The sequence below is a fragment of the Amblyraja radiata genome, chromosome 5 (genome assembly GCF_010909765.2).
Source record: "Amblyraja radiata isolate CabotCenter1 chromosome 5, sAmbRad1.1.pri, whole genome shotgun sequence".
NCBI classification, from domain to species: domain Eukaryota; kingdom Metazoa; phylum Chordata; class Chondrichthyes; order Rajiformes; family Rajidae; genus Amblyraja; species Amblyraja radiata.
Window position 1 is genome coordinate 60,791,628 of NC_045960.1, and position 24,832 is coordinate 60,816,459.

At 44.8% G+C, this 24,832-nt stretch overlaps 1 protein-coding gene across 6 annotated transcripts in view; it reads left to right on the top strand.

Moving 5' to 3' along the window:
• Positions 1-24,832, top strand: part of LOC116973363 (low density lipoprotein receptor adapter protein 1-B-like) — an 86,754-nt gene that overhangs the window by 16,821 nt on the left and 45,101 nt on the right. For all 6 annotated transcript variants that reach the window (XR_004412046.1, XM_033021348.1, XM_033021349.1 and 3 more), the window contains exon 2: positions 15,192-15,334. Coding sequence is in view for 5 of the 6 variants with exons in the window: in XM_033021348.1 (XP_032877239.1) it covers positions 15,192-15,334 (143 nt within the window). In the remaining variant the exon portion in view is untranslated. The remainder of the gene's footprint in view (positions 1-15,191; positions 15,335-24,832) is intronic.

A 24,832-nucleotide genomic window follows, 5' to 3' on the forward strand; every position in this document is an offset into this window, starting at 1 on the left:
AAAGTACTCTTGAGAAGTTGGTGGTGAGATACCTTGGACTTCAGCATTCCATGTGGTAAAGGATCAGGTTTAAACTGAGTTAGGTTTCCTGGTTGTATCCTGCTTCCTGAAGTACCCTATCAAAGAGGGTCAGGCAGCATCTCTGGAGAAAAAGGATGGGTGACGTTTTGGGTCGGAACCCTCCCACAGTCTAAAGAAGGGTTTCCGACCCAAACGACACCCATTCATTTTCTCCAGAGCTGCTGCCTAATCCGCTGCATCACTCCAGCACCTTGTGTCTATCTTGGGAATAAACCAGCATCTGCAGTTTCTACCTACACACTCTCTATCAAAGACATTTTAGACTTTTCACAGAAAAATTCTTTACAGAAGAAAATACTTTCTGGTGCCAGTTATTTTTGACATGTCCTTACAACTTGGTTTGACATTTGAAATTGTATTCCCCAGCGCTGGAACTTTAGGATATTGGAGAATTTTCTTCTGATGAACCTCCAGTGTCTTAATCATGACCTTTTATCTCTTCAGTTTTAAAGAACCCAGTTTACGATATCTTCAAACATTTTAAATTGCCATCAGTTGTTAGGATTTTGTCCTCTTGTGAGGTGTGAACACATTTGACATTGTTTGATCTTATCATGCTGCCTTAGAGGATGGGTTTCAGATTGTTCATTGATTGATTTGTTTTGGACTTGAGCCAATGATTAAAGAAATGACACAACCAAACATCTAACTAATTTATTTATTTATCGGTGTCATGGGATGCTAAAATTGCTGATGAAATTGTGTTTCACTGTGCCAGAATTTACAGTGCCTGAAAACAGTGAGCAAAAACTGAGTTTGTTAAACATTAACATCTTGTGGTTTCCTGCATTTCGCTACGATTAATTTAATCATAAATAAATGATAGCGGTAGTCTTAGCATCAAACACATTTCACAGTGAAATAGTTCAGTGCCATAATTTATCCATCAGGCCATTAAGATGGTGCTTTTCCCTGGTTAATGCAGCACATCATGTCAAGAGGAGTCATGGGCATAACTATGTGACCAAATCCTAGGGTAGGTCTTAAACAGAGCACAATCTTAGCTGCAAAAGTGAGGGGAAAAAATAATTCCGTTCATTACTAGAATTCATGCTCTACAAAAGCCTTATCTATCTCCGTTTAACTCCATAAACATTTTTTTTTCTATTCCCTTCTTACTCGCGCATATGTCTAGCTTCTCTTGGATATATTTGTGCTATTCCCCTAAACTACTCCTTCTGCAGTGATTTCGATATGAGAATTCCACATTGATGTGTCGGTGGCCATTAAGGTTGCCAACTTTCTAACTCCCAAATAAGGGACAAAAGAAAAATAAGGGACAAATTCCCGACGGCAATTCGTTGACGGACTCAGCCATGGCTGGGTGAATGATGAGTTGGCCCGGGTGTTGGACTGCACACAACGCCCATTCGGCGGGCCAGCTGAGGAGTTTTGGTCCTGGGCACCGGACTTTGAGCGCGATGTCGAAGTGCAAAGTCCATCACCCCTTCCAACTCATGAACCGATGATTGGCCATGAGAAGGAGGGGTGGTGGTGTCGGCGGTAAGCGAAGGTCCGAAGGTCGGACAGCTGGCCGGGCTGCCGACCGATGGGGCCTCGGGTGAGGCGCTGCTGCTGCACTCCATGGGCTGCACTACGTGGGGACGGGTGAGGCGGGACTGGAAGCAGCGCTCCGACCCGACAGTCCCCTTGACCCAAATAGTAGCAGTCAAATATAGGCCAAGGGCAGTCCCGTATGGGACAAACCAATTTAGCCCCATATACGGGATGTTCTGGCTAATAGTTGGCAACCCTAGTGGTGATCCTATATTGTGCCCACTGTGACCTCTACCTCTGGTCTTCCCTGAAGTACAGCTGTTCCTCAGCTTGACTACTTGAACACTACCTTCCAAACCCATGAACTCCAAAGCCAATAAATATCATGACATCATGTACACTGGAACACCTCTAGCTGCAGTTCCCCTTCTAAGCTGCAGAGCATCCTTACTTGGACATTTATAACTGGTCCTTTATCATTCCTGGCCCAAAAGCAGAAATTCCCTCCCCAACAGCATACACGATTACCTTCACCAGAAAGACTGCAGTGGTTCACCGCCACCTTCTCAAGGGCCAATTAAGAATTGGCAATAGATGCTGGCCTTGCAGGTGATGCCTGTCTTTAAAAATGAATGGAAATATTGTGGGAACAGCTTCTCTTTCAATTCACATTTTTCAGAAATGTCTGGACATCTCTTCTGGCATTCAGTCCTCATTTATCTTTCTATTCTTTTCTGCTAGATTTATCTTGAATCACTGGCTTCTAATCAAGCAGATATTTGAGGGAGGTCGTGGGACCCAGATGGAGCATTTAGGCAAATAATTGCAAATGCAAAGACAATTATAAAATCTGCCATTAGTAATAGAAAGGTGGGGATCAGGAAACAATGAGCATTGAGGGCAGAAGTGAGGTGCAGCATTAAATAGTGATAAATATAAAATGGGTGACAACATTAATGCTTACGTGATGGGATTCAGGAGGTTGCCAAGGTACATTAGAGAAGTCAATCCAATGAATTCATCGCTGCCTCAACTTTATTTTAGAGGCTTTAACGACTTGCATTTTGCCATTGGAATGGCAGTGAATCTGACACGCAGGACAGTGTTAAATGCTCAAGTCGAGAAGGTGCTGTGATTTTTTTCTCCCCGTCAGGCTGCACAGATTATGGCCTCCATCTTAATCGGTAACGAGACAAGGACATCCCATTATCTACAAAATATTCCAGCTGTGAGATACTGTGATTTTTGCTAAATTCTGTTGCATAACCCAAGCTCAATTTGGAATGAAACATTGCCACAACTGCTGTTTAGTGATTTATCCTGGCTTAAAATATGTCCATTGCGTCCATTGCAATTCTCATGGATAAGCATCTAAGAAGAAAGAGGAGTTTTATTTGTTTTTAAGATAAGCTTTATATCATTAACTACACATGTGCATCAAATCTTTATTTTACCTTCTGTAAGATTATAAAGTAAACCTTCAAATGCTGGAAATACTCAGCAGGTTGGGCAACAGCTATGGAGAGAGAAACAGGATTATTGATTCGGGTTAATGATTTTTCTTCAGAAAATAAGCAAGTTTAAACTTGCAGAGATGGGGCAGATGGTGGAGAGAAATAACTAAATTAATGTCTCAAATCAAAAATCATTTATTTGTATGTCCTATGCATATCTGAACACCTGAAAAAGTAATTCTTCTAATAAGAATATTTGAAGTGCACTCCCTTAAGGATGTAAAGCATTCTGAATAATTGCAACCATTAATAATGGGTATGTCACTGGATATGCACGTACCCATTCTTCCTGATTGTTATGAATCAGAATGCAGTGTCAGGGGTTATGGAGAATGCGGTTAGGAAGGAGAGATCTCAGCCATGATTGAATGGTGAAGTAGGCTTGATGGGCCGAATGGCCTAGTTCTGTTCCTATCACTTAATACCTATGAGAATGTATCTCCAATACTGAGGCCATGCAAAGTTCCAGAAGCGATCACAAGTTCATTAAAAAAAATCTGAAATGGACAACTTTCCCAGTTGATGACTGCTAATTTTAATCATAAAACACTGCCTTGAAAAAAGACCAAAAATGCTGGAACAACGTAGCAGATCTGGCAGTGTCTGTGGAAAGTGAAACCGTCAATATTTTGGGCCTGTGACCCTTTGTGCCCAGGTTGTGTTGAAAAAAGAGGAAGGATGATTTCCTCTTTGACTGCTTAGTCCCAATGAAAATTAAGTATACATGTAAGACCCAAATGTGGTCATGGCCCTCTTTCAAAGTTTAAAATTCACAGATGAAGAAATTTTTCAGGTTATGTTTCAGACCCACAGAATTATGATTAGTCTTCTTGCACTGATAATTGTTTTGTTAGTTTTAATACACGATGTTCGCTATTATAATAAGATCAGCAGTTGACATAGAAAAACAGAGCAGGGAATTCTGAGTTTTATTGTTAGCAGAGTGGAATAAATAGTGGGTAACTTGGCTATTCTGCAAAAACATGGCACATTCCTTTATCACATCCAGAGGGAATATATATTATTCCAAAAAGAGATCTGATTAAAACTTTTTGTTATCCCTGCACAATAATTTATTTAAGAAAATATAAATGTTTCTCCAAAGTAGAAAAACCAGCGTGTTTGTCTAATTTAGTGAAAATTGCAAAAAGAACGAGCGGGTAACTTTTCCCTAGAACAAACAAATGCTTCAGTAGCGTATTTAATCTGGTTTGTGCTTCTACCTTCAATTCAAGTCACATATCTTCTGATTCATTGTTGCAACCATGTGATACAATGCAGCTCTTCATGCATTCTGTTGCTTTTAGATTTTCATTTAGTATGTGTAACTGCCTTTCCTTCCTTGAGGATTTTCTACTAACAGTCTGTTTGTGATGGTTCAAAGATAAGATGTGTCACAAGAGAATAAATAATCATGTATGAAACTTTTTTTACAGTGATTAAATATCTAAATTTTTCCTACAAATGTTAAATTGAACCTCTCATCTTTGTAAATTGTGAATGATAGAGCTTCTCTCTGGGACTGTGACTGTATAAGTAATCTCATGAATATATTTATTTTATGTCTGAACGCAAGGTACATTCACATTTTTTATTTAAGGGTCTGGATTATCTTTAGCTTTCAGTTAAAACCCCCAGGTTTTCAATGCAAATTGAAATAAAGGGTTGTGGTCAAAAAGCACATGTTATTTTGTGCAATTTGCACACCTAATGTTGGAAAGATGTTCATCTTTTCAATACATTTGAAGCATTTGATATTGACTTTAATGAGTCCCAAATCACCCAATGTTTCACCTGTGTTTTAAGCATATGCGCCACAAGTTCAAATATTATTTGTCGTCTTCAGTGTGGTCATTGGGTTCATGATCATTGTATACTTTTGCATTGTATACTCCAGCACTTTGTTCTTTCGCTCAAGATGCCAGTATCTGAGCATGCAACTGCTAATGTTTATGACCCTCGGATTGCCTGCCATGCAGGAAGTCTTTTGCAAACCTTTTTAGGAGGGTTCCTTATCCATTATTCCTGCTCCCTTCCACTTTGGAGTTGCAGCCCCATACATATCAGCCGCCCACATGTCAGCACTTGTCCAATGGAACGAAGCATGAAATAATAAATGACCACAGGAAAAGCACAGGTTTATTACTTGTATTTAGGTATTAAAGGCAAATGCAATATTGAAGTTTTAGATTTCTGGATTTTCTATTTTGGAGCTATAAACTGCTCCTAAATGTCAGGAGAAATTTCTGACAATATCTGTTCTCCAGTCTAGGTGAAATTATCCTTTTTGTCAGCAAAATTTAAATTATTTCTGAGAATATTGTGAATTGGAATTCTTATTTCCAATTTAGTTTGTGACATTTCGTCAGTATCAGATGATTTTATGATCATCAATGCATTCAAATTGAAGCATTAGTCCCATCTGATGTAGCTACATATTTAATGGTGGTTTCATTCTGGGCTGCATTCTGATCTTCCCTTTCAGATGATGGAGCATGCATTAAGGCTCACTGACCAGCTGCCTAACATTTTGCCATTTAGATCATACAGAAATGAGTTGTGGAACCACATGGTAGAAGCAAATGGAAAATTCATATATCTCTACTCCGAGCAGATGAGAAAATAAAATAATTTACAATGCATAACATTATTATTGTTGTCAGAAAATGCTGGTGCAACTTTATTTCATGATATGTTTTATTGAATGCAGCACTGTAAAAGTATTCAGTGAGTAGAAATCCGGCTGTGTTGAGTTCTGTTAGCAACCGTGTTGCTCATTTATCATGTGCAGCAAAGTGCAATGTGGGATGGAATGTTGGGAAGTATACCAATGATGTCTCAACGGCCTGTCCCACGAGCACGCGACTCCATGCGGCAAGCGCGACCTAAGCGACTCTATGCGGCAAGCGCTACCTAACCAGAAGCGGGGGCCGCGCGGAAATCGAGTGAGTGACATGAAGTGCGAGCGGAGTCCGTGGGAAGTTCGCGCGTGACGTACGGCTTCGAGGTGGCTGCGGGCCGGCAGGCCGTTGCCGCGCGGAATTTTTGAACACGGTCAGTTTTTCGGAGCCCCGCGCGATGTCGGGACCAGCTCCGCACAACTCCATACGGCTCCGATGATTGAAGTGGGACCGGCCCAGCGAGGCCGTACGGTTCAAGCGACCACGTTAGGTAGCGCTTGCCGCATGGAGTGGCTTAGGTCACGCTTGCCGCATGGAGTCGCATGCTCGTGGGACAGACCCTTTAAGGACCCGAGTGTTAATGTTCTTCTTGCCTCCGATTCAGTGTCCATTATATGAGCCCGCACTCTCTACTAGGTCAATTGTACAGAACGTCTGAAATGCTGTGTGTCAATTTTGCCCAAAATTTAAAAAAAATATTCGGAATCCTTCTGATAAATTTTACTACCAAAAAAACTTTTTTTTTTTTAGAAGAGGCAGATCTTATTTTCTGGGAAGCAGTCTTCTATCGAAAAAAAAACTATTAATCTGAAAAAAAATGTTTTGTTTTGTTAATACAAAGAAGATTGCAGGAGAAATGACTGAAGTGTTTAAAATTAAGCAAGAACAAGGCAGAGGAGCAGTAATTGTTGTTGGTACTCCAGGATTTTCTCTTTTCTACGTTAAATTTTATCTGTACATTTAATTTGTATTCTATCCTCCCTGAGATCCACAGGCAAAGGAACAACATTTATTCACATTGCAGTAATGTGTTAAATAGAGCCAAGATCCAGCTAATCCCCATTTGTCTCCTGAGGCAGAACATCATGGGTTTGAGTCACAGTGCAGCATCTATTAACAGAGCGCCATGTTATCAGAACTGACAGCATTCAGATAGGATCTTAAATCAAGTCACCCCTGTGTGCTTGCTGAGATGGGAATTAAAAAGAAATCCTGAAGACATTTTATGAAGACCAACAAGGAGTCGCTCTGACGTGCTACTCAATATTTCTCCCAAAACCAATACCATTAAAAACAAATGACCCTCCCATTTTTCCATTTGCTGTTCATTGGAGCCAGCTTTTAACATCCAAAGGAGAATCAATATAGGGTGATCAGAAATCTGGAACACTGGATGGAAATTAAAGCCCACAATAAATAATGTGTTGAAGTACATTAAAAGGGCTGTCCCACTTAGGCGATTTTTCAGCGGACTGCCGGTGACTGTCAATTGGCCGGCACTCACCTGAAAAACCGGGGACTGGAACCGCGACTGTCAAGAGTGACACACACACACACACACACACACACACACACACACACACACACACACACACACACACACACACACACACACACACACACACACACACTCACACACACACTCACACACTGCAAAGGCAGGGGCCAGGGAAAGCGGGGGGGAGCGCTGTCTGAAATTCACACGGTGCAAAGCCAAGGTGATACACACACCGTGATGAACAGGAAGATTAAGACAGCTAGCACAGAGTACTATAAGTCCTTTAAAAGAGGGGGGAGTGGAGAAGGAGGGGGAAGGAGTGAAGGAGGAGTGGAGACACTTTTAAGAAGCCAGACAACGTTTAATAAGCCAGAGATACACAGCAGTGAAGTTCAGCGGACATTTAACATTACCGGTCGGTTATCCTTGGCTCTGAAAACACGTGCTTATGTTTTTTTTCCCCAATGAGCCGATGAAAATGATCGATCAGCAAAGGTGATTAACTAAAACCACCTACGACTACCTCGACTACCCATAACTACATGGCGACCCCACTACAACTGCACCTACGACAACAGGATTATCGATTTTTTCCGTGGCGACCAATTCTTGGTCGCAGAAAATTTTTCAACATGTTGAATAATTTGCGGCGACCACACTGAGGCCGCGACTAGTTCCCAGAATGCGGGACCTCCTCGCGACCATGAAGGAGACTCACCAGAGGCCACCAGCGAGCATGTAGCGACCATGTGGCGAGCGCAGAGTCTCCTGCACTCGCCTAAAAAGTAGTCTAAGTGGGACAGGTCCTTAAGGGACAGTGGCAGATGATTCAGTTACATTTTTCAATGCTGCAAGAAATACAATTTTGTTTACTTGTGGTGGATAATGCAATTTTGGTCATTTCAGTGACAAATTATGCTATTCTGGAAACTACCAATTAAGAGTTGCATTTGCTTGATGGCTAGGTTTGTATATCAGACACACATTAACATCATTCCCCAGCACTTTTAGAACAGTGCTTTGGAAATTAGGTCATATTGTTCGAAGATGTAGCTATCACCAAGCACGCTATCATTTAAAGGAGGCCTCCTGAACAGAACAGAACCTTGGATGAACCATGAGGTCCACACTCTTCTGAAGACCAGACAACGGGCATTCATGTCTGATGATACAGTGGTCTACAAGAAGTCCAGATACGACCTTGGTAAGGCCATCAAAAAGGCCAAAAGGGACTTCTGCTCCAAACTGGAGGATGAGACAGATGTTCGGCAGCTGTGGCGGGGCTTGAATGCAATCACCTCCTACAAGGCAAGATCAGGAGGCAGCTCGAATGTCGGCGAAACATCACTCCCTGACGAGCTCAATGTGTTTTACGCACGCTTTGATAGGGAGAACACTGATGTGCCTTCTCGAGCCCCAATTCGCTGTGATGGCATTTCAGTCTCAGTCACAGAGGCCGACGTCAGAAAATCCTTCAGAGGGGTGAACCCTCGAAAAGCGCCCAGACCTGATGGTATACCCGGTCGTGTTCTAAAAACCTGTGTGGACCAACTAACTGGAGTTTTTATGGACATTTTCAACCTCTCACTTCTGAGGTCTGAGATTCCCACCTGCTTTAAAAGGGCATCAATTATACCAGTGCCCAAGAAGAGCAAGGTGACGTGCCTCAATGACTATCGACCAGTGGCACTAATGTCTGTGGGGATGAAGTGCTTTGAGAGGTTGATCATGGCGCAAATCAACTCCTACCTCGACAAAAACCTGAACCCGCTGCAGTTCGCTTAGCGCCACAACAGATCAACGGTGGATGCGATCTCGCTGGCTCTCCACTCCGCTCTGGACCACTTGGACAACAAAAACTCATATGTCAGGCTGTTATTCATTGATTACAGCTCGGCATTTAATACAATCATTCCCTCCAAGCTGGTTACCAAACTCGCAAAACTGGGTCTCTGCGCATCCCTCTGCAATTGGATCCTCGACTTCCTCATTCACAGACCACAGTCAGTTTGTATTGGTGGAAATGTGTCAGCCTCAATAACAATCAGCACGGGAGCACCTCAAGGCTGCATGCTTAGCCCCCTGCTGTACTCACTCTATATGTATGACTGTGTAGCCGGTCATAGTGCAAACTCCATCATCAAGTTAGCTGACGATACCACTGTTGTGGGACGTATCACTGATGGGGACGAGTCAAAGTACAGTAGTGAGATCGACCGACTGACCAAATGGCACCAGCACAATAACCTGGCCCTCAATACCAGCAAAACCAAAACCAAAACTGATTGTGGACTTTGGAAGGGGGAGGATGGGGACCCACAGTCCCGTTTATATCAATGGGTCGATGGTGGAAAGGGTCAAGAGCTTCAAATTCCTGGGCGTTCATTTCTCTGAAGATCTTTCCTGGTCCGAGAACACTGATGCAATCATAAAGATGCACCTTAAAAAGGCTGGCAGCATCATCAAGGACCCACACCACCTAGGCCACACACTCATCTCTCCACTACCTTCAGGTAGAAGGTACAGGAGCCTGAAGACTGCAATGACCAGGTTCAGGAACAGCTACTTCCCCACAAAACTCTGATCATTAATAGCCAATAATCTGTTTATTTGCACTTTATCAGTTTAATTATTCATCTATGTATATATTTATGCAATGGTATATGGACACACTGATCTGTTCAGTATTCGTACCTACTATGTTCTGGTGTGCTAAAGCAGGGGTGCCAACTCTCATGCTTTGAGCCTGAGAATCACGCATTTGGACAAATTCTCACGCCGATCACAAATTTCTCACGCTCTGTTGTGAGAAATTCTGTGATCAACGCAGCGGCAGGGACAGATGCGGGGAGTCGGGGCTGGCGAGTGTTTGCGAGGCTGGTGAGTCGCTCGCTGCAGCTCCAGCCATGGAGCAGCTTCAGTGCAAGAGTCCCGGGCCGTCGGAGGTCGTCGGAAGCGTTGCGCCGCTGCCGTGAGAGTCTCTGTGCCGAAGGGACAGAGACTCTCAAAGGGAGGGGGAGAGAGAGAGGGGAAGGAGACAGAGAGTCGGGGGGGGGGGGGGAGAGAGAGGGGGGTGAAAGGAGAGAGGGGGGAGAGACAGAGGGGGAGAGAATGGGGGGAGAGGGGGGAGAGAGAGGAGGGGGAGAGAGGGGGGAGATAGGGGGGAGAGAGGGGGAGAGGGGGGGGGAGAGAGAGGGAGGAGAGGTGGGAGAGAGGGGGAGAGAGGGAGGGGGAGGAAGAGAGAGAGAGAGGGGGAGAGAGGAAGAGAGAGAGAGGGAAGAGAGAGAGAGGGGTTGGAGAGGGAGGAGGGAGGGTAGCAGAGAAGGGGAGAGGGAGGGGGGAGAGAGGGGGAAGAGAGAGGGGTGGTAAAAGAGATAGGGGGGAGAGGGGGAAAAGGGAGAGAGGGGGAAAGAGATACGGGGAAAGAGAGAGGGGGCAAATAGGAGATAGAGAGAGAGATACACCCTCCTCCCACACCCTTACTCCCCCCCCCCCCCCCCCCGCCTCCGGTCGGCAAGCTCCCTTGGGCTTGGTCTCTTGCAATTTCTCACTCCCAACTCTCACCTAATGTTGGCTGAAGCAAAGCAAGAATTTCATTGTCCTTCCATGGACACATGACTATAAAACTCTCTTGAACTCTTGTTTGGAACCCAACTCGGGTGTTAATTTCCTCTTCGCTACTAAGGATCAAGGATGACTTGCTTCCACTCGGGGTTTGTGGGTTCCAAGGTGTCAATGAGGCCTCTGTGGGAACAGCAGACACTTCTACGTATAGGATAGGAAGTGGCTTCAGGATGGGTAGGTGGGCAGTCTGAGGTTGTGCTCTCATTGTGCTGCTCACACAGGGCTTCTACGTTCTCCCAAGGCAGATACTTGAGGTTCTCAATGACAGACTGAATGATCCTTCTCTGTTTTGAGCAGTGATGGAGGGTTGGCATGTTGTTCTCCTTTGAAGAAGCTTTAAGAACATCCATGGATTTTTTCCTTTGTCCTCCTATAGTCTTCACCCTTTATAATGGAATGTTTGGGGAGTAGGAACAATGTGGCCGGCCCAACATAGCCCGCTGAGAGTAACCGGGAGCTTGATGTGGGAGAGGATGATGCCATTTGTGGGCTTAAATGAATTTGGAGGATATGCAGATCCCGCATTAGTGAACATTTTCTATGGCTTGAGATGCCTTTGCTCCAGACGGCTGTGCGGGCGCATGAAGTCGCGCGCGACCTTCGCGGGACCGTCGCGCCGCAACGCGAGGTCGCGTAATTAGCGTGCCAAGGACACGTAAGTGGGACAGGGGCTTTACATGCTAACTGGTTATATAAGCCCATCATACCTTCCATGTACTGACCCTTGCCCAAGATGTTGACCTCGCCCATACTCAGATGAGCTTCCAGCATAACCGCTGGCTCACGGTCCCTTAATATCATCGGAACTGCCCCATTCTTTGACCTACTCGGTATTTTTCTTTGCAGGCACTGGAATGATGAATTGCACAAGGGAAAGTGTCTGACACACTTCACTATCACCCAACTGCAGATCAATAGTAATTATTAGAATACAACCATACTGTACTATTGCAATAAATGTGTTTCTTCTCACCATCCTCTCGCAACCCCAGTCCCATTCCCACCCACTCATTGCTGCTACCTTTTGACAGAAGGAAATTAGATTTATGATTGAGTTTGAGGTGGAATCAAAGGTATGGAATAAAGGATAGTAAAGTAACTGAACTTCAGTGGTATAATTATAGCTAAACTTATTCCAACAACAAAAATTAGAGATTTATTGACATGCCCGAGATGTATATTGAAACTAATGTATAGAAACAGAAATAATAGGTGCAGGAGTAGGCCATTCGGCCCTTCGAGCCAGCACCCCCATTCAATATGATCATGGCTGATCATCCCCAATCAGTCTGAAGAAGGGTTTCGGCCCGAAACGTCGCCTATTTCCTTCGCTCCATAGATGCTGCTGCACCCGCTGAGTTTCCCCAGCAATTTTGTGTATCCCCAATCAGTACCCTGTTTCTGTTTTCTCCCCATATCCCTTGATTCCGTTCACCCTAACAGCTATATCTAACTCTCACATGAATACATGTATGTAAAAGTATTGATTTTTGTGAATGTATATTGTAAATTAGTATATTCGTTCTTTAATTGTGTATTATTTAAAAATAATTTAAGTCAAATATTGTGCATAATATTTTCTGGGTTAATTCCAGCTTGGCACATATTCTCATGACCCAAGCTACCAGATTGTTCTTATCCTCAGACAGCCATGACGTTGTGTGTGGTCACCTATCTCCATCTACCACTGTTTCTGCCCTTCCCCCACACTCACCTCATGTTTGCAGCCATTACAATGTCCACCAACCTCCAACCATTACAGCAGCTGCATTGTTTCGGCAAGTCACCTGCATCCTTAATATGGTGAAAAAATTAGCTTTCAAAAACACCATAAAAAAATATTTCCTCGGGTCCAAATATGGCCTGACACGGTTGCATGGATTCCTGCCCATGATATCTCTGGGACTCCTTTATGAGATTCCCACTTAGCACTTGTAATGGATGCTTGCAATTATTTTTAGACTATTTAGAAAGGTTTTTCATCTCTATATTGGAAAATGATAAATCTTTCTATATTCTGAAAGGCAAAGTGCCTTCCATTGGAGCATGAGCGGAAATCATTTTACACTGTTTAACTGTGAAATTAAAATAATTAATTCATCTTTAATATTTTTTATTAAATGTTATAGCATTGACTAAAAAAAATTATGAAGCCTTGATTAACATTATTTAAATATTGAAGAAATGAAGACACCGGATCAGATTTCATTTTCAGAATATGAATAGTCCACAACAATGATATAATATTAAGGAAAATAAATGGTATGTTCTTTGCCAATCTTCCTCGTCAGTCTGTTCTGTATTTACTGAACCACCAGCAAAAGTAGGGTTTGAATTTATCCCATGTTGACATTTTAAAATGTATAACTGCAATTATCTCTTCTGACTGCATTTACAGGTAATTTGTCCATTGCTAGATGCTAAAGACCATGGTTATCCCCTTAATATCAACTTTTATGTTGAAACATGAAAATATTTATGTGCAGATATACTGATAGCGGATATTAGTTGAGAGGATATCAGGAAAATCTCAGTTGCAAATAATCAAGATAGGAGCCTTTACAAGAAAATCTTTATGCAGAATATCTAATAAGGACGATAGCTAAGAGATCTTTCGACTGAAAACAGCTGGAAAACATTTCATTCTCCTGCCCACTAAGAGAAACAGAACTGTGAAAGAGCAAGGAAGCAGGAGGCAGAGTGTTTCAAGTGTTGTGATACTGAAAGAATACAGGAGATTGAAGCAACCAGAATAGTTCTAAACATGGCAATGAAATCATGCCAAAGTCATCTATTTTGCAAAGGAATTTAACAAAAGTAGCGGTGTGAGCCAGATTTGTATCACGTATTTCTCTGAATTATATGACTGAAATCCAACTCACCTTTGCATGTATCGAGGCTGACAATTCAGTGAAGTACAGTCGCAGATCAGATTGATACATTGATGTATGGAGTTGAGCTGCTGCCCCACAGTTCCAGCAATCTGGGTTGCATTCTGACTTTCAATGCTATTTGTATTTGCCCGATTGCCCAAAGATATGCAAGTTGTCAGGTTACTTGACCACTGTAAATTGTCCCTTTGTGGTATAAACTGATAATGGGTGATGCGAATGTGGTGAGATTATGTTAATGGATGCTTGATAGTTGGTGTGGTCTTGTTTCTGTTCTGTAACACTCCATGAGTCTACTAATATCCCCACATGAGATATTGAATGGAAATTCCATCTCTTCTGGTGGGTGATTAGTTAATTATAGAGCAAGAAGGTTGTTCCCACTGCTGCAACATCCACTCATCCCACCTTGCACAATAACTTGGATGTAAATTTTTGTTGTCTTCTTGAATAAAACCTATGGAATTATCCATTCTCCAGGATTGTAGTGGCACTTTCATCATAAGATATGTGGCATTTCACTGAAACCCAACATCATCTACTGTACAAAAAATGCTGGAAATGCCTAGCAGGTCAGACAGCATCCATTGAAATAGAAACCAAGTTAAGGGTTCGGGTAGAAGAGACTTTATCAGTTAATTCTGATAACGGGCCATTGATCTGAACTATTCTCTGTTTCTCTTTCCACAGGTGCTGCTTGAAATGTTAAACATTTCCAGCATATTTTGTTTTTATTTCAGCTTTCCATGTGCATGTTTTAAATATTTTCACATATTCTGTATCATTGGTAGGGGATGAACGATAACTATACATTTGCTGGTAAAAAACAAAATTCTCATGAATTAATTTTAAATGAATAAATTAGATAAATAAATTATAAATTAGTTAGTTAAATAATATTCCTTCCACTTCCTGTACTGCTCTGGGTTTTCTGAAGCTTAATCCCTGCTCATTCAACATTTGGCTTGTTCTCCCGTTTCCATTTTATCATCTGGAGGACTGTAGGTTTGCTCTAAACTTTCACCCCTTGCTTTGATTGCCTCTCACGACAATGAGGATTTATCTTTGAATAGCGGCTCATACCTTAGTGTAGGATAATTGGCCTTTCCCTGACGGGGGACATTCGCACTGGCTCTAATGTTGTTGTCCTCTGTTGCTTATCGTAAATGTAACTGGCGCATGATTACCGGGACCAAAACATTATCTGGAACAGCTCCTTCCACTTTGGATTGACTTTTTGTCAGCAAAAAGTTCTTCTGCAAATATTTTAATGTTCCTTTTACCTGCAGTATGCCACACACTGATTCTCTCCACTTAACAGTCAACTCGATGAAATCCTTTACTATTTCTGCCATTGCACGCGGACAGTTGCTGATAACTTTCCTTGACATTTTTTTCTCTCCAGAATTGTCGGAAAACTGGACCGATACAAAAGAAACCTTACAAGAAGGGATGGCCTTTCACATTAAATATCTTGGTGTGACAGCAGTGGACCAGCCTAAAGGAGAAGGAATGGCAGCTGCTGCCATTAGACGGATAATTACTGTGGTAACAGTTTATTTTTCTAATATTACTTAATGATTTTGTTCAAAGCTTAGTAGTGAGATGTATATAATTTACATACAAATATATTACATTACCTCTAGATTCACTGAAAGAAATTACGATTTATGTGACCCAGCCCAATTTAGTGAGCCAGGTACTATCCAACTCCAGATCTAGTGCTACTATAGTGGTGGATGTGGGTCTCTTACCATAACGTGTATGGCTCTGTCATTATATGGCACTGAATTATTGTTCTGCTGGATACAGACATGTCAGTGTATAACACTGGGTCCGGTTCTGATAGGTACGGGTCTGTCCCGTATAACATCGGTGTGCGTCTGTTTGATCTGGTTTAACAGAATTATCAAATTCTCTTTGAAAAGATCCTTGTGTTTCCTCGTAACTGAAATGCCCAAGTATGAGAGCTTGTTTTTTTCAATTTTGAATGGCAAGTTGGTAAGATCCGAGGGTTGTACTTCATAGTTAATGGGAAACAGTTAGCTTTTTCCAAGATTTATCTTACAACCTGAAAATTAACCAAAATTATTGAGCAGTGACATAGCAGAATGCAGAAAGGTGCCTGGGTTTGAGACAAAAAGCAAAAGGTCATCAGCATATTGTGAGACCTTATGCTGTGTACTGCCCCTCCAAATACCGGCTATGTCCTCACAGCTGCGAAAGGCCATGGCAAGTGGTTCGATGGCCAAGTAAAAAAGCATGGGGCTCAGAGGACATCCCTGGCGGGTTCCACGATGCAAGTCGAACTATTGAGGATTATTCATTGTAAATACTGTGCACCTTTCAACATGGTGGATGCTTTAATGAAGGCAAAACACTCAAGACTTTTGTGTGAAATATTGTCCTTTTATGGAACCTCATTCTGTTTTGCAAGCCTAGAAATTCAGCATTGCATGTACTTGGGTCAAAATATAATATTAATTATTATTAAACCAATTGGCCGGCATTCTGGCAATCTTGCAGTCATATTCCAAAAAGAGAATATTTTTAGAGATTTATGATGGCATTGCATTAAATCATTCGATGTAGATTTTTCACTAGCTCAACCTTTAATCACTCATTATCCAACCATGGAAGCAACTCTGTCAGGCCAATTTCATGAACTAATTGATAAAACACTGCAGCAACTGTCCCAATTACAAATGAGAAATAGGTGCTTAGACAGATAACCTACTTAAAGGAATGTGTTCTTCACCTTCATAGTTATGATTTAATTTGTGAATTAAATATATAGATTTAAAAGCAGTATGACGTAAAAAAATCTTGCTGTAAAATATCACGTAATATCACGGAATAGTAGCTGACTGACACAGCTGAGAGACACGGGATAGTACAAGCGGAAGTTCGGGTAAAGCACAGCAGCCGCACTTCCAACAGTGAATCGAAGGCACTGTGAATAGAAGATTGTGAGACATTGTTTGTGGCTTTACCCAAATGAAATTACATGCACTTGGATACAGACTACGTTCAGGAGACTGCTTCCTGTAGCTAAGCTAGAATGAGAACATTTAAAATTAGAGCACTGATTCAGGAATGCCGAGTGTATTCTGGTTCAATATTCAAAAACTAATTTGTGTTACAAACAAACTACAAGTTATTTCATAACATGAGCAAAATTATATTGTTGGGTTATGCTTATTTAATTATTAAAAGGGGTGTATTTTTTTAATGTGCATTTAGGAGAGGTCTGTGATCCAATATATAGATCGCACTACCAGAGAAGGGGCAGGAGTGGATTTAATCTTGGGAATGTAACGGGGAATGTGTTGGAAGTGTCAGTGGGAGAACATGTTGGAGATGGTGACAATAACTGCACGTTTCAAGGTAGTTAGGAAAGGGATAAGAACGGTATGGAAATTAAAATGCTGAATTGAGGGAAGGCAGATTTGAATATTGTGAGACAGGAGTTGGCATGGTAGACTAGAAGGAGCTATGTGAAGGTAAGAGTACACCCAACAAATGGGAGCCACTCAGAAGCGAAATTATGAGAGCAATGTGTTCCTTTGAGATGGTAAGGACAGAAAGTCCAAGAAATCCTGGATGTTAAGGAATATGGAAGGTCGAATGAAGGTGGGGGAAAAAAAGCACAAAGTACGTAGAGATTTGAAAAAAGGGGAGGTTTTTAAGGGCTATAAAACACGTTTAGAGATCATTTATTAAAGATAAATAATCAGGAGTGCAAAGATAAGCATGAAATATCAGTAACTGCCAATATTAAGGAAATCCCAAAGCACTTTAGAAGTATATTAAGGACAGCTATGGAAAGAAAAGGGTCCATTAGAGACCTAAGAGACAAACTGTGTGTGGAAGCAAAGGAAGTCAGTGGGGTCTTAAATGATTACTTCTAATCTTCATTCACTGAGGAGGGCAGAGAGGGAGGTGGTGAAATTGTAAAACATATTATCATTAAAGAGGTGAAAATAGATTTCTTAGAATTTTCTATCCAGTGGGCATTTGTAATCTGGAACACACTGCCTGACTTGGTGGAGGAGGCAGAGAATGACAAGAAACTTACCTGAACCAACAGATCATATGCTGGTAAATAGGATGTATTGTTGGGTACGTGATAATCAGCATCATGTGTTTAAAAGCCTATCTCGGTGCTATAGTATTCTGGAAATTAATTTCATAATAGAATTTAGCTCAATTAGAGTGCAAAATAAGTGCATATAATAGTTACATTATTATCTTTATTGGGAGTGCAAGTATTGGCCAGTGGAACCATCTGAATAGTATAATGTTGAGAGGAAATTGATGTGAATAACTTCACCTTGCATATGATAACAGAGCGTTCTCATTTCAGGACTTTTTGTTATTAATGGGCTTAGTACCTAGCGCAATTACCAACATCTGTGGGTTTCCATTTGTTTATCATTCATTCTTTACAATTGTCAGTCATAAAAGTGAATTAGACACCTTGCTTGTTACAATTAAAATTTGAGGTTACTTATCTTGGCCCATTAGTCTTTTAACAAGGTAAATATTTTTTAATAGAAAAGAAGGATTTAATTAATTTTTGTTTATTCTTGTGGGTTGGATTTCTGTAGATTGTACCATGTAGTGGCCCCGTGCACGTGCGTGTGCGCTTGCGACATTTGCATTGCTTATTACTACTTGGGTCCGAGGTAAAAAGACATTCAACAATTAAAATCCATTTCCTGCAGCCTCGTCCTCATTTGCAAAAATTCCTCTCATTTTTCAGCATTCCTCAGACAATCATAAGGATGGGCTGAAACAGCAACAGAAAAATATCCCGCGCTGTTATAAAATTGTAGCAGGGAACACGGACTTTAATCTGCGTTACATAGAATTGTATCACAGTTGTGTGACTGCTGATGCGTAGAAAACATCTCATTCCCAAACATGTATAATCATCACTTTTAATGGTGCAAAATATTCCAAAGCTCTTCATCAGAAGTGAACAAAATTGATTTTGAGGATTACTTTCAGGGTGAAATCTGGAGTTTACTGGTCAAGCACCTGAAGGTACAAATGGCAGCGATGAGCTACTTAAAATTGGGGATGAAAGTTAGACCAGATGTTAAGGAACACCGAGATCTTGGACAATATCTAAAGCCGGAGGATTGCAGGTTATATGGGTAACATTTAAACATAAAGATGAGAGTTTTAAAATTGAGGCATGGCTGAATTGAAAACATAGCTCATGTCAATGTATAATGAAATACTACAAATCTCAAATTGATCAGAAAACCCTCTTATTAATTGATGCTTCATAATAGGGCAGTAGTTGTTATATCACAGAACAGACCAATAAAGAAGTGAAAACGAACCAGCTGGGTTTTCCATTGCTGACTGCTACATAGTTAGCACTGATGGAAAGTGTGTGGGAGAAGACATAATGTGATGATTAGTATTATACTTTGCAATCAAATGAGCAGTCAGTGCTCACTTTTTGCATAGATGCAAATAATGGTAGGGGGCCACATGAGTGGCACGGGTGGGGGACATTTTCGTGGAATTTAAAAGATGTATAAACTGTATTGAACAATTTGTATAGCCTACCATTATTTGCATTTTTTTTTATTTTTATTTCAAAATATACTTTATTCAATTGGTAAATATATACAATTTCTGAACCATTCAAACAAAATTCATCCGACATTTTCGGAGACTATACAAACTTTTTCCAGTGCAATTTTTTTACATTTGTCAAATTTCACCAAACAGTCCCCCACCAGTGCCACTCTGTGGCCCCTGTTCAAGTAATAAATATATACAATGTGTACACAGTGCGAAAATTTCCATCTGACATTTCAAGTTCCACAAAAAAAGTCCCCCACCCGTGCCACTCATGTGGCCCTCTGGTGTGGGATACCTTCCCTTAATTTAATTTGAGGGGCGTCTCCACCATACTGTGCCCCCCATGTCCAGCAGCGGAAGGACCCTAGACTGTGGCCCTCCCCCACCGAGCCTTGGCGTTGGCTGCACCAAGCTTCAGCGAGTCCCTTAGCACGTACTCCTGCAGTCTGCAGTGGGCCAGTCTGCAACATTCCCTGACGGACATCTCGCTCTGCTGGGTGGTGAGCAACGCTCGGGCAGACCAAAGAGCGTCTTTCACCGAGTTGATGACCCTCCAGCAGCACTCGATGTCAGTCTCTGAATGTGTCCCTGGGAACAGTCCGTAAATCACAGAGTCCTCTGTGACGGAGCTGTTCGGGATAAATCGTTCCAGGGACCCTTTCATACCTCTCCAGACTCGTTTTGCAAATCCACACTCTGCAAAGAGGTGGGCAACCGTCTCCTCTCCATAGCAACCGTCCCGGGGGCAGCGTGCGCTGGTAGTGAGGTTCCGACGGTGCAGGAAGGATCTAACTGAGAGGGCTCCCCTCACCGCCAGCCAAGCCAGGTCTTGGTGCTTGTTGGTCAGTTCTGGCGATGAGGCATTTTGCCAGACAAGCTGGGCAGTCTGCTCTGGGAACCACGCCACCGGATCCATCGAGTCCTTTCCCTGCAGTGCCTGCAGGACATTCCGTGCTGACCACTGCCCGATGGACTTGTGGTCAAAGGTGTTGGTCCGGAAGAACCTGTCAACAGACGTCAGATGGGGCGGCAATGTCCAGCTGACTGGTACATTGCGTGGCATCTGCGCCAGGCCCATCCTTCGCAACACCGGGGACAGGTAGAACCTCAGCAGGTAGTGGCACTTAGTGCCCACGTGCCTTGGCTCTACACTCCGCCTGATGCAGCCACACACAAAGGTGGCCATCAGGATGAGGGCGACGTTGGGCACGCTTTTACCCCCGTTGTCTGCCGACTTGTACATGGTGACCCGTCGTACCCGGTCCATCCTCGACCCCCAGATGAACTGGAAGACGGCCCGGGTGATCCCCGTGGCGTAGGAGGGAGGGACAGGCCACACTTGTGCCAAGTACAGCAGACCCGAGAGCACCTCACACCTGATGACCAAATTTTTCCCGGTTATGGAGAGGGAGCGTTGCTTCCACAGCTCCAGCTTCCTCCCCACCTTGGCTATCCGCTCCAGCCAATTTTTGTTACTCGACTCAGCCCCCCCGAACCAGATCCCCAGCACCTTCAAGAAGTCAGGCTTGATGGTGAAGGGGATGGAAGATCGGTCGGGCCAGTTGCCAAAGAGCATGGCCTCGCTCTTCCTGCGGTTCACCCTGGCTCCCGTGGCCGACTCAAACTGGTCACAGATGCTGATCAATCTGCGGACCGACCTTGGATCCGAGCAGAAGACGGCGACATCGTCCATGTACAGGGAGGTCTTGACCTGAATGCCCCCACTGACTGGCAATGTCACTCCTCTTATGCTCGCATCCTTCCTGATGGACTCGGCAAAAGGTTCAATACAGCAGACAAACAAGACAGGAGAGAGAGGGCAACCCTGCCTGACTCCAGACCTTACAGGGAAACTGTCTGATTCCCACCCATTGATTTGGACTGCACTACGGATGTCGGTGTAGAGCAGTTTGATCCAATTTCGGATTCCCTCCCCAAAACCCATTTTGGAGAGCACGTCCCTCATGTACGTGTGCGATATCCTGTCGAAGGCCTTCTCCTGGTCCAAGCTGACTAGGCAGGCATCCACCCGTCTGTCCTGCACGTAGGCGATGGTATCTCTCAGCAGCGCTAGGCTGTCTGAGATTTTCCTGCCAGGTACAGCACAGGTTTGGTCCGGGTGGATCACCCGTCCCAGAGCAGACTTGACCCGGTTGGCGATGGCCTTAGACAGGATCTTGTAGTCTACATTCAACAATGTTATGGGTCTCCAATTCTTTATATCTTTCATCTCCCCCTTCTGCTTGTAGATTAGGGTGATGCTGCCCTTCCTCATGGAGTCTGACATGCTGCCGGCTAGAAGCATGTCGTTGTACACTTCCAGCAGGTCCAGGCCCACCCAGTCCCACAGAGCCGAATACAACTCGGCCGGTAAGCCATCGCTTCCGGGAGTTTTACTCGAGTCAAAGGAGCGGATGGAGCCAGTCAGCTCCTCTAGGGTCAGTGGTTGGTCCAGACTCTCCTGCTTGCTGTCCTCCAAGACCTCCGTGATAGAGGACAGGAAGTTCTGGGAGGCGGTGCTGTCTGTGGCCTTTTGGTCATACAATTCCGAGTAAAAGGATTTGCAGACCCTCATCATGTCTGTCTGCGAGGATGCTACCGAGCCGTCCTCCTCCCTAAGGCTGTTGATCACAGAGCTCCCCCTGTGAACCTTATGGAAGAAGAAACGTGAGCACGTCTCATCCTGCTCCACATGGCGGACCCTGGATCGGAAGATGATCTTGGAGGATTCAGAGGTAAAGAGCCGAGCTTGCCGGTCCTTCACCTCTCTAAGTTCCTCCCTCACATCCACCCCCCTCGACTGCAGAAGGAGCAGTTGTTGCAATTCTGTCTGGAGTTGGCACAATTCCCTCTGACTCTGTCTTGCTCTCTGAACCCCTTTGGCTATGAAGAACCTCTTAATGTTCTCCTTGGTTGCTTCCCACCAGAGTGTCGGGGAGTCAAAGAGGGGCCTCACCGTTCTCCAACGTGCGTAGTCCCTCTTTAGCTCCTCAACGTTCTCTGGGGTCAACAGCTTCACATTTAACTTCCACGTCCCTCTGCCTGCCTTCCAGTCCTCCTGTAGGTGACAGGAAGCCTGAAGGAGGCAGTGGTCAGAGAAGAACACCGGCGTGAGGTCGGTGTGTCTCACCGTGACGGCCTTCGTGGTGAAGACGAAGTCTATCCGGGATCGGGCCAAACCGTCCGATCTCGACCAGGTGAACCGCGGCTGGGGCCCGCCTGCAGGGTCGCTGAAGGCGTCGCGCAGCTTTGCGTCTTTTACCGTTTCCATCAGGAACTTGGACGTGCTGTCCAGTCTGTTGTCGGCACTGCCGGATCGTCCAGCCGCATCAATGATGCAGTTGAAGTCACCGGCCAGAACGAGCTGCCGGGACGTGGCCAACAGCACTGGGAGCTGCTGGAGAACGGCCTGCCGCTCGCTCCGCACGGGTGGGGCATACACATTAATCAGCCGGAGCGGAGAACCACGGTACATTACATCCACCACGAGGAGACGCCCCGCAACCACCTCCCTGACCTCAGTGATGGCGAAGTTCCCTCCCCGCAGCAAGATCCCCAGGCCAGAAGCACGACAATCATTGCCCCCCGACCACACAGACAGTCCGTGGGGCCACCATCGCGACCACCTCCGATAACAGCGGAGGTGTGGCAACCCGCACTCCTGTAGAAAAGTCACATCTGCCTTGACCTTGGCCAGGTACTGCAAGGCATTAACACATCGCGCAGTGCTCTTCACACTGCGCACGTTTAAGGATGCCAGTTTGAGCTCCATTGTCCTTTAGAGTCCGTTTTCCTGCTCCCTCATGCCCACCGCTTCGGTGAATTGCCTCACCTTTCCTGGGCTCAGATACCCGGCCTCCTCAACGGGTTGGGTTTCCCCTGTGGTAACCCGAGGTGTCGTTGGGGGGGGGCTGCTCGTTTTACCCCCTTCTGGGTGCGCCGCTTCCCCCGTCTCTCGTGGCTGGGGCTCAGTGACAGGCTTACTGCTCCCGGAAACTTGGAGCTGAGGCCCAATGGCCGCTGCACTGCTCCCGGTTGCCCGGAGCTGGGGCCCATCGGCCTCTACGATACTCCCGGTTGCCCGGAGCTGGGGCCCATCGGCCGCTACAAAGCTCCCGGTTGCCCGGAGCTGGGGCCCAATGGCCACTGCACTGCTCCCGATGCCCTGGGGCTGGAGCCCCTCGACCGCTGCACTGCTCCCGATGCCCTGGGGCTGGAGCCCCTCGACCGCTGCACTGCTCCCGATGCCCTGGGGCTGGAGCTCCTCGATCGCTGCACTGCTCCCGTTGTCCTGGGGCCGGAGCCCCTCGACCGCTGCACTGCTCCCGTTGTCCTGGGGCCGGAGCCCCTCGATCGCTGCACTGCTCCCGATGTCCTGGGGCTGGAGCCCCTCGACCGCTGCACTGCTCTCGGTCTCCTGGTGCAGGTGTACAATCGTCCTGCACCTTCTCCTTTCCGCCCCGATTTTCTTCTTGTGGGGTTTCCCGTTCGCCTCATCCTCCGACGAGGAGAGGTTTCTCCCTTCTGTCAGGGAGAGAGACCGTTTTTTGGTGGTTTTTTTGGGCTTGCCATCCCTTTCTGGCCTCTGCTCCGTGTGCTGACCCTTCTGGTGTTTTTTGGATTTTACAGTAGTCCAAATTTGCTCTCCCCCCTCCTCCATCGACTCTCCCTCCTGGGCTTGGTGCTGGAGTTCTCCTGGCACTTGGGGGCTCGAGGTGGTTGAGGTGGCTGAGGTGGTTGGGCTGTCCTCATCCCTGTTTCCCCTTTCTGCTGGGGACTTGGCAGTGGTAGTGGGTGTCTCACCTACCCTGGGGGTGCTGGAAGCCGCCCCTCTTGTTGCCTGTGCATATGTGCATGCTCTTTTTGGGCAGGCCCTGTAAAGGTGGCCTCCCTCCCCACACAGGTTACAGTTCTTGCTGGCTTGACAGTCCTTTGTCTCGTGGCCCTCCATTTTGCAGTTTTTGCAGACCACTGCATTGCATTGGGCCATCACATGTCCAGGCTTATTACACTTTCTGCAAACTCTGGGCTGCCCCACGTAAATTAAATATCCTCGGTTTCCTCCAATTGCGAAAACTGATGGAGGGTGGAGGAGAGTTCCTTCCTTGTCCACCCTCAGTTTTACCTTGACCTGCCGCTTGCTCGTCCAAATCCCATGCAGATCCTTCACGTCCACGCTGTTCACTGCTCCGTCGACGTAGCGAGCAAGGAAGGTGAGGACATCCACTACGGGCACATGTGGGTTAAACATATGGACCGTGATCGTCCTTTCCTTTTGGTTTGGGAGGGTGAAGAGTGGCTGCACCTTCAGCAACGACAGCGGAGCTTCATTCCCCTTCTCCTTGAAATCCTTTAGCAGTTTTTGCCATCCTGTCGGAAGCACAATAAAAAGATGCAAATAATGGTGTATGAGCAAGGACCAGAGAGCAACTGCACCTGATT